Genomic DNA, 11630 nt, shown 5'->3' with positions numbered 1-11630 from the left:
GTACCCTCAATACATAATTTTAGTATATTACACAATTATAACATAATATTACAAATAATTTTAGAATATTAAACACTAACATAATAATATTAGATGTGTATTATGACAAAGTTAGACATGTAACAACACAATATATAACATATATTGAATCAAACTAGTTGATTATTTCAACAAAAAAAAACTAGAATATTCGGAATCCAAACAAAAGAACCATTAGTTGAAATGCATTTAGCTTGAATAAGATTTCTCTTCAACACCATTAATTTGAGCTGCAAAAATAAATACCCAGCTAATATTTATCATTGTATAAAGATTTACAAATTATATTCTAAACACAATTTTATAAATAGGAAAAATATGGAATGACATATAGGTAATGGTTTTCAATTATTATAATTAGAATAATGTACTATGTAAAATAATAACCATATGTTGAATTATGTTTTGATCATAATAATTTGCATTCTTTTGAAATTAACCGTGAAACACATAATGCTAAGAGCTTGTATTCTTATAAATTACAATTTTTGTGAACTAAAAAAATTAGAGTATGATTAATATTCTAGAATTATATCTATTTAGACCATTGTATTATCTGGAATATCCAGAATCCAAATTAAATAACTATATATCTCTTAATATAGAATATTTGGAATCCAAACTAAATAACCATTAGCTAAAATGAGTTCATTGCTAAAGTGGGGTTCTTCAACATCATCACTAATTTGACCTACAAAAAGTATCCTGTTAATATTTATTATTGTATAACTATTTACCAAATTATATTCTAAAAGGAATTTTTTGAATATGTAAGGATGTATTAATAATGCTTTCAAGTTATTCAAATCAGAATAATATACTATATACTATGTGATGTAGTAACAGTGTGATGAAATGGGGCCAAGTACCTCTTCTGATTCATGCTAAATTGGTCGAAATGCATCTTTTACTTCACATGCTATTGAAAAGGAGGATACTGACTAACATAAACCATTTAATAAGATAAACAAAATAAAAAAAACAATGAGGAACTATGTTGCAAGCTTCAAGCATTAATATGGTCTGAGATTTCCTTGTCATGCTCACACCAATCTTTCAAACATGCACCATTTGGTGTACTTGTCTTAATATGATGAAAAAAAATAATAACATTTATATCAACCAGAATATGATTTTATCATTTAGATGCAAACCAAAAGAAGATAAAATTTTGATAAGTACCTACTTATTATTTTAAGGTTAGTGATGGTGCATGATCACTTGACTTTATGTGACAATGCTCTTTATCGTGCTTATCTTCAGCATATATATGTAAAGTTCACACTTCAGAGCCATAAATTGCTACCAAATAGCAATTAATTAGGCACATGTCTAGAGTTTAAAGGTATAATATCTTAAGTTATGATTCTTCTCTTAGGCATTTTATCAAACAGTTGGTGTATTAGATAATTACTTAATATAATTTTTCCCTCATTAAACAGATGACACATCAATTGCTACTGATGATGAGTTGTTGAGTTCACTTTTCTCAAAGTAAAATTAAAACCTTGAAACTGTTCAATATCGATCTAAATTAATGATCAATTGGAGATGATGACAAATTGTTAAAAATTGATTTCTCAAATAGCAAAATTGATGAAGTGAAAATAAAAAATCCTTACTTACAAACCTCCTGTAATAGGAAAATTGATGAAACTAAATCCGTGCATATAGTCCTTCTGTAATAGAGAAATTGTTCCATTTTGATGATGAATTGTAAAGAATCGATCCTTATTGATCCTTCTGTATTTTGCGATTTGTGATTGAAACAATTCTGAAAACGATTGTTGATCAATTGTAAATCTATGAAAAAACAAAAACTTACTGACCGATTGTTGAAATCACAACGGATTAATGAACCAAATTGTCTAAAAAAATTGAATTCCATCTTCTAAACTTCATAATTGATGTCATTCTCTGATCAAACGATTGAAAAATATCAGAGATTTGCTTTCAATTTCAGCTTCTACTTACGTAATCATGATTAAGGAGGGAGAGCATCATTCTATGTTACGTTGACAATATTAAGGAGGGTGTAAGTTAGGGTATATTTTTCCAAATTAGAAAATAGACTAATCCGTCCCTTCACAATTAATCACTTTCCTTAATCATGTTTTTGTAATTAATTACCTTCCTTAATCAGCCCTTTTCTGGACCACATGATCAAAATTGATCAATGGACAAAAATTGGTCCTCTTGTCTCGCAAAAATCTCAAATGAACTTCTACCTATATATATATATATATATATATATATATATATATATATATATATATATATAAGTAAAGGACCATAAACTTAATATTAAATGTATTTCATGGATTTTACTGTTCTCGTAGGTAATAAATGTGTCACTAACTTTGACTATATCACGATTTAATTACATGTTTGTGTCAAGAGGGTGGTACCAATTGACAAAAATGATGAACTAATTTTCCAAGCATTCTTATGTTGAGGGGAGGAATATTCTAGAGGGCCCGTTGATTGTAAATGAACTGTGCTCTTGGGCAAAAGCAAAAAGTAGGAGGATGCTTTTGTTTAAGTTAGATTTTAATAAAGCATTTGATTCGGTTAATTGGGCATACTTGGACTCAATTATGTAGCAGATGAACTTTGGAACAAAATGGAGAGTTTGGATTAAGGGATGTTTGGAATCTGAGAAAGCTTCAGTGATAATCAATGGGAGCCTACCAACTGAATTCTATATGATGAAAGGGGTTAGATAAGGCGACCCACTCTCTCCCTTCCTCTTTATTATTGTGATTGAAGGGTTAAATATGGCAATGAAGACGGTGGTGGAAAAAGGGATTTTTGATGGGATAAGATTCCCGAATTCTAACATTTGTTTGTCGCATCTTTTTATGCAGATGATGCATTGTTCATTGGTGAATGGTCGAGGCGTAATATCGTGAACCTGGCTAGAATATTGAGGTGCTTCCATACTGCGTCCGGATTGAAGGTGAATTTTAATAAATCAAAGGTATTTGGGATAGGAGCTTCACCCCTTGAAGTCTCGAACTGGGCAGCCCCCTTAGGATGTGAGCCATCCTCTTGCCCATTCATTTATCTTGGGATACCGGTGGGAGACAATATGAATCTGAAAAAAGCATGGAGGCCGATAATTGATAAGTTCCACTCCAAACTTTCTGCGTGGAAAGCGAAATCGCTTAGCCTTGGTGGGAGAGTAACCCTAGCAAAGGCGGTCCTGGGCAACTTGCCAACTTTTTTTATGTCTATCTTTAAGGTCCCGAAGGGTATCATCGATATGGTTGAAATGATAAGGAGAAAATTCATCTGGAGTAAGGAATACAATAAAAAAAAGTATCTGTTGGGTTGGTTGGGACAAGATAATTGCTCCAAAAAAAGTGGGTGGTATGAGGTTAGGATCAATACAGTCACTAAACATCTCCTTATTAGCAAAATGGCTGTGGCGACTGAAATCAGATTGTGGTGCATTATGGGCCAAAGTCATAAGTAGTATCCACAACTTAGACGTAAGACATCGGTCCTGCTTCGCCAGTAGTAATAGTAAAGGAATGTGGAAGAACATAACAAAAATCTAGTCTATGACGAAGAAAGTTAACATTGACCCTAAGGAGATAGTATCTTGGAACTCGGATAGGAGATGTTGGGTATCTGAATTTGTGATTGATAACAGATTCTCGGTGAGATCGTTCAGAGAACGGGTTGAACTTGCGGGTCATATTGTATGTGACAGACCTTTTGACTAGAATAAGATGATCCCATTCAAAATTCTCTGCTTCATGTGGAGAGCGAAGCACGGAAGAATCCCCTCAGCTGTGGAACTTAAGTCCAGGGGGATTACAATCTCTTCTACTGTGTGTGGTACATGTAAGCAAGAGGAGGAGACAAGTGATCATATGTTGATAACATGCCCATCGGCGAGGACCGTAATGAATGAAATCCTTAATTGGTGTGAAATCAGGTGTAATAAATTTAATTCAGTAAAGGAAATGCTATTATTTATATCGAGATGGAGCAAGTGCAAAAAAAGAAGAAGCATGCTGAACGTTATTCTATGTGGAGTGATGTGGTGCATATGGATCGATAGGAACAATGGGGTCTTCAGTAATACTCCAGTAGTCCCGGTGAACATAATAGAAAGGGTAAAATCGTTATCATTTATTTGGTGCAAAGATAGGGGTCCATATAAAAACATTGATTGGAGAATTTGGAACCTATGTCTGTTTCTTTGTCTGTAATTTTTCGTTTCTTCTTTTGTACTTTCTGGTCCGCATCATCTTGATGTTGGCTTTGTTTTAATATATTTGCTGTTTTCCAAAAACAAAAAAAATTCCAAGCATTCAATGCTTGCAAATTAGATAAACTTTTGTATTTTCTATTATGATTTCTGTGAGGGTTTACAATCGAATTCATAGTAAAGTTACTGTTTCCAAAGCCAGTCCTATGAATGAGGAAGAAGTTATTAATACTTTTGGTACTATTTATATCTTGATTAGCTATAATCATGCCCAGATGCAAGCTACTATGTAGGCTAGTTGCATACTATGAATGGTTTTATTGACATTGTTTCTGTTGGCCATGCAGTCCTTATCCATTGTAAACTGATGCTTGAGAAGCCCCCAAACAACTATGGTTAGTATTCAAAATTATATTGGAAACAGCAACATACGATTATAAAAGTTAAACTTAATTTGACTTTTTGGAGTCGATTTGACTTAAGAATTTTTTGAGCATATCCTTAAAAATAAGCAAAAATAATAATAATAAATTCTTAACTTTGTTAAACAAATATAAAATACGTGTTTATAATTATTACGATGGGCGATAGTAATATAAAATAAAGAACTCTATAATTGATGTTTTGGAGCAACTTCTTTATGTGACGCAGAGTCTACCCAACATGAAAGAAATGAACATCTTTGAAGAATTATTTTTAAATACTTAATAGTATGGAGATAAGGGCTAAAATAGGAATACGGAATGGAAACATGAACTGTAATAGATTTTGTTTGTAATAGATTTAAAGAACTATAATTTAATTAACCAATAGTCTTCATGGTTTGTGATTATTCATTCGTCCCTACAAGAAATAGGTGACAATTACACCTTTTAGCGGTGATACAAGCAATTGTCGCCGCTAAAGATGTCGTCGGTAATACATAAAGGACTTAATCCGCGTCAATTGTTTCGGGTGAATCCTATCCGTCTGATTGAGTATCTAATCCAATGGTTGGAGCTCCGTTTCGCACAAACGTAAACCGGCGATTTTTGTCGTATCTAAAGGTCAAAAAAATATATGACATAAGTTTATATATGTTCTTTGGTAGTTTTTGTTTATGTTGATAGTTTAACTTATAAGTTTATATATGTTGTTATTTATTATGTAGTTGGAAAATCTTGGTGGAATGCTCAACGACCCGACGTGTAGGGTGGAACTTTATGCGTTTTTTCAATCCGGGAAACCACAAAGTGATGATCAAGGAGGAAACGAGCAGAGCGGAGATATTGGTTCGTCGGATAATTAGTTTGTGTTTTGTAAGTTAGACTTGTTGTGACATAGATTTATATAACTTTTGTTGTTTAATTTTGGTATTTGTATGGAATTATAAAACTTTGGTACCTAATAAGACGTGTTTATATAATTTTTTTCTACATTTAATATCATTATGTATAAGTTTTTCTGCACCTGAAAAGCGTCGATTTAAAAAAAATGGAAAATAATATTATCGGCGATATTATTACCGGCGACACAGTTACTAAGCAGCGACAAAAATCTTTAGGGTTGATATTTTGAATAATAGCGACATGACAGTACCGACAACTATTTTTAACGGCGACAAATCCAAGCCTTAGCGGCGATTTTTATCGCCGTTAATGTCTCGTTTTCTTGTAGTGTGTTAATCCCTTCGAATTCCTTCTTAATAATTTTTTTATGTGGACGTATAATTTTATCGTTTTAAAGATTTATAGAGAGGAAATTATAGAAACAACAATCAAAATATATTTTTTCAAATGTTACAATTTATTTAGAGAGATATTTATTGGGCTTGAGATAGCTAGGCATTTATTTAGTTATATATCCATGTCAATATAAATTATAACGAGGCCAAGAAGACAAGAAAGAAAATGGGTGTTTTGCTATGAAAAACACCTCCATTACAATAAAGATTTACGTTTTGTATTAGTTGAAGTATTGGATTAATTTGGTATATTGGACAACGGGTAGGAGAAGTTATTTTGTAGTGAGTGGAGGTAAAGGAGTGTTGAGAAATTCAAACATGCCGAAGGCAATGAAAGTACACAAAGTCGGCAATTGGAGATGCAAAGGAGGGAAAAGAGTGAAGCTTCCTAGTAATTTAATGGATCCATGCAAATCCGACGTTAAACTGCTATAGATAGAATACTTTTCATTCTCAGATTAATCAACATTTCATCTATTCGATCATATTGAGATTGCGACGCGAATATCAACCATAGATAAACAAAAGAATTTGAGATAATAACTTTTTATTAGAAATTCATATATTTATTATTAAGTCCATATATGAAAGTGTCTGTTGTGTTATGTGTAAAAGAATAAATTATATTTTTGTATATGTATATTAAATATATGTAGTGTGTGTTTGTGTTATATATATATATATATTAAGTTGTGTAAAAAAATTTAAGTAAATATATATAACATATATTTAAGAGAAATTAAATATCTTCTTACCGTTTGTTCCTACCAATCCTCCTATCCGTTTAAATGATGACATGTGTCATATTACTATACTAAAATTTCATTAAATGAGCATTAGATGTTACATATGTCACAATTTAATTGGATATGCTGATTTGTAGGAACAAAAAATAAAAAGATATTTAATTTCTGTGTCTTGTGTAAATTGTAAAGGAGATTGTTGAGGAAGTAGTATATTTAGTGTAAAGGGACATGGAAGAGTTACATTTGAGGAATCCCACGTCTCTGAGTAAGAAAGAAATACAAGGCAAAGTGAGTAAATAAAAGGAAACATTATCAGAACTTGGTGTAAACAAAGTATCTTTAGGTGCCTCCTTTTGGGTTGGATACAAGAAACTTACTAATATTTTTCAATAAACCAGTTTTAGAGCCGGTTGAACGAAGACGGTTTTTTTTACGGTTTTTAACTTAACCACCGGTTTTTATGGTTTGGCTTACAAGCGGTTTTTTGGGGATAAAAAACCGGTAGCCGGTCCGGATTTTTCAAAACACTGTTTTGCAAATACTCATTACCTTCGAAACCATTCAACCTTAAATTAATCTTTGACTTAATTCGGTTTGTTCATATTAATTTGAAGAAGACAAAAATATATTTCGATATTAAAGAAAAAGATTAATTTTGATGGTAATATACACATGGCCCAGCAATGGGGCAGCATTTTGCCCTAGAAAGTAGTTAAAAATATAATTTAGATAGATTTTCGTTCAACAAAAATCCCTTCGAATATTTTGAGAAAAATAAATTGTGGATAAGGGTCGTGACTTTGGTGTTTTTTGTTTTATAATAAATAAAATATTTGTAGTGAGCTAACCATATATATGCAGTTTGTAAGAATATTATTGTTTTTTTGAAAATCTGCGGCTAAAATAAACTTTACATTGATTTTTTAAACATAATTTTTTTTTATCTCCATTATTGCTTATCAAAAGGTATCTATAAATTATAATAAAAAAAAGGCAAATTGCAAATTTAAAACAATATTCATGCATAAATGTTGTTAATCTGCTCATTCAAAACCATTTTAAAAAAATTCACAACAATACATAGTTAAAAAAGGTTTGTCATTAAAAAACTAGGTACCGGTTGAAAAAGCTTATGTGACTGTTTGATAAATAAAGTTAATATTCTAAATGCTTGAAGTTTTTAAAGATTAAATTGGTTTTAATTATAATGAAATTGGTTTAATGTTAATTTATAATTTTGAAGGGTAGTTTAGTAATATCATATGCTATTTGGATTTTTTTTTTCAATATTAAATTTCTTTAATCTTAATTAAAATATTAGTTTGAATATATATGTTAATTTTCTAGGTTTAACGGACATATATAGTAAGGATATAAAAGTAATATTTATAGTTTCTAAGGATAAGAATGAAATTCTATTTTTTTTACTTTACTAGAAAGACGTCTTTATACTTGAAGAGAGGCGAGTCCATCACCCACCCTTTTCACCCTTTTTCAGGAAATAGTTCATAAAATCCACATAAATATTCATAGCAATAATAATGGTAGCATGTAATTGCAAATAAATTAGAATAAGCTTTTCAAGGAAGCAACCACAAAATTCAAACGAAACTCACCTTGTTGGCGTTAGGTCTTAACCAAAGCTTGTCACGCTACGCGCACCCTTAATTTCAAGAAAACTCTGAAAATATTCATGAACTTCCAATCCATATTTCTCCTTCGATTCTCAGTCGATTTCCAAAACTCTTATGGGGGGTTCACTCGATTTTCCGTGCTATATATATTGCTTAAATGTATAACTGTTGAAACCCTTTCACTAGCTCGAAATTTACTGCCCCAATGAATGTGATGGTTTTTGACATTAATCTCCATAATTTTCCTCTAATTGAATCATTAACTTTTAACTAATCATTATTTTATATTAATATCATCTGATTATATATATATATATATATATATATATATATATATATATATATATATATATATATATTTATTTTGATATGAATTATTACAAACTTCCACCCTTATAAAAATTCCGTCCTCGGAATTTGAGTTAATCAAATAAATGAGGGTATTTAGTCTTCATATCTCGCTCGGTTTCCCATGCCGTATCTGAACCTTTATGATACTTCCACTGAACTTTCACCAGTGGTATCTCCACATTCCTTAACTTTCAGACATTTCGATTTATAATTGCGACATGTTCTTCCGTATATCGTAGTTTCTCATCAACCTTAATTTCTTGAAGTGACACTTCCATGGCGTCGTCTACTAGACACTTCTTTAAATTAGAGACGTGGAATGTGCTATGAATTCCATGCATTTCCCTTGGTAGCTCCAATCGATAGGCCACCTCTCCAACCTGTTCCTTAATTATAAAGGGTCCAACGTAGTGGGGACTTAACTTCCCTTGCTTACCAAAATGCACAACACCCTTCCATGGGGACACTTTTAACATAACTTTATCACCAACCTGATATGCTATTGGCTTTCTCCGCTTATCTGCATAACTTTTCTGCCGATCCTGAACAACCTTGATGTTATCCCTAATCGCCCGGATTTTGTGGTAGTTTGCTGAACAAGTTCAGGTCCAGCCAACTGTTTCACCCCACCTCATTCCAACACAATGGAGTTCTACACTTCCTGCCATATAGAGCCTCACATGGTGCAGATTTTATACTTTTGTGATAGCTATTGTTATAGGCAAACTCAAATATCGACAAATGAGTTTCCCACGACCCTCCAAAACCAATAACACAAGACTGTAACATATCTTCCAAGGTCTGTATTGTCCGTTCACTTTGCCCATCTATTTGCTGATGGTATATTGTGCTCAATTTTACCTGAGTACCCATTTTTGTTGGAAGCTACCCCAAAATGTTGACGTAAAGCGACTATCCCGATCCGAAACAATAAACAATGGAACTCCATGTAGTTTCACTATCTCCTCAACGTACAACTTACCTAACCTTTCAAACGGGTACGTCTCCTTAATCGGAAGGAAGTGCGCCGATTTGGTTAATCTATCCACGACTACCCAAATCGTGTTATAGCCTTTCGGTGTCCTTTGTAACTTACTCACAAAGTCCATTGTAATCTGATCCCATTTCCACATTGGAATCTCCATTGACTGTAACTGACCGAAAGGCCTTTGGTGCTCATCCTTCACCTTCAAGCACGTCAAACACCTTTCAACAAAATAGGCTATATCCTTTTTCATCCCTGGCCACCAGTAAGATTTCCGTAGGTCTTGATACATCTTGTTTGTTCTCAGATGGATAGAGTACTTCGACATGTGCGCTTCCTTAAGAAGTAATTTACGCACATCACCAACTCGTGGTACCCAAACCCTTCACTGGAAGCACTTCAAGCCACGACTATCGTTTTCCAATGATTGTATTACTCCCACAACTCTTTCACTTTTCCACTTCTCTTCCTTTGAGGCCTCCTCCTGAATCTTTCTCAAATCATCTTGTAAGTTGGTGGTTACATTAATCTTCATCATCCGAATCTTAGGTGGTTCTCTTCTTTCCTTACGACTTAGTTCATCAGCTACAACATTTGCCTTCCCCGGATGGTACAATATCTCACAATCGTAATATTTTAATAGCTCCATCCACCGTTGTTGTCTCATGTTCAAATCTTTCTGATAAAACAAGTATTTCAGACTCTTGTGGTCAGTGAAGATCTGAGACCTTGTCCCGTACAAATTATTTCTCCAAATCTTTAAAGCGAACACTATTGCGGCCAACTCCATATCATGCGTTGGGTATTTACGCTCGTGAACCTTCAACTGTCGTGAGGCATAACCAATCACCTTACCGTTTTACCTCAAAACACACCCAAGCCTAACTTGGATGCATCACTGTAAACGAAAAAGCCATCATTGCCTTCTGGTAATGATAATACTGGTGCACTGCTAAGCTTTTCCTTTAAGATGTTAAAGGCATAATCCTATTCTGGCTTCCATTCAGACTTTACATTTTTCCTTGTCAGGGTAGTTAGCGCTGCAGCTATATGATGGGTTTTGTATACTATAACATCCTATGGTGCACATTCAACCCTAAATACCTTGGATCTATGTTTTCACTAATTATACATGCAAACAGTTTCCAAGGCATTAAACCTGTAACTAGCATGCATTTGACATAAACCATATAAGATACTAGTTAGGGTAACATACCTTTTATGTAGCTTGAAGTCTTGATGTATTTGCCCTTAAGAGCTCGCCCCAATAGTGTGGAAGCCTCAAATGAAGTCACAACACATCATGGACAAAGGAAGAAAATTGAGAGAGAATCTTCATACACCAAAAACCATCCATATGAACTCCAAGAACAAGTATATCGTTTTCAGCTATGTACTCACCTATTTATATGTAGGATTCCAAGGGTCGTGGGTATAACCCAAATCCATACCCATGGATTTTATGATCCATGGTTCATGTGGCCCAACTCTTTATGTATCCATACATAAACTTGGTCCAACATGGATCATAAGCCTAACACATATAAATATAACTAATTACCATAATTAGTCCCCATAGTTTTAATTAGTCTCTTTTGATCACTAAATTAATTCCAAATTAATTCTTGATCAATACTAGTTAAAACAAATGATTTCATATTAATATATTAGAACTTATAATATATTAATAAATCATATATAACCTTCTCTTAAGAGTCTATCCTAACAAATTGTCCAGATGATATGCAACCCAAATGGACCATGCTACTCATGGGTCAAGTGCATACCAATAATAGTTATGGGCTTTGACATCTAATCCAACAGTCTCCCATTTGGATAAGTCTAAAACTATTATTGTAAATATGACTCCAAGATCCCGACTAGCAATCGTAGCTCTTAAAATCCGCTGTTGAACTCTGACCTAGTCAAT

The 11630-nt window shown here is 32.9% G+C and overlaps 1 protein-coding gene across 1 annotated transcript; it reads right to left on the bottom strand.

The window, feature by feature from the left end:
- Window positions 1-8906: 8906 nt before the first annotated feature.
- On the bottom strand, window positions 8907-10028 carry LOC145140400 (uncharacterized). Its single transcript, XM_079073907.1, has 2 exons — window positions 9698-10028; window positions 8907-9307 (listed from the first exon to the last, which is right to left on the bottom strand). The coding sequence occupies exons 1-2, from the start codon at window positions 10026-10028 to the stop codon at window positions 8907-8909; spliced, it is 732 nt and encodes a 243-aa protein (XP_078930033.1).
- Between the last annotated feature and the right edge of the window lie 1602 nt (window positions 10029-11630).

The sequence above is a fragment of the Lactuca virosa genome, chromosome 9 (assembly GCF_052849685.1).
Source record: "Lactuca virosa cultivar CGN04683 chromosome 9, Lactuca_virosa_CGN04683_v6, whole genome shotgun sequence".
Lineage (NCBI taxonomy): Eukaryota > Viridiplantae > Streptophyta > Magnoliopsida > Asterales > Asteraceae > Lactuca > Lactuca virosa.
This window is presented reverse-complemented; position numbering and strand designations above follow the sequence as displayed.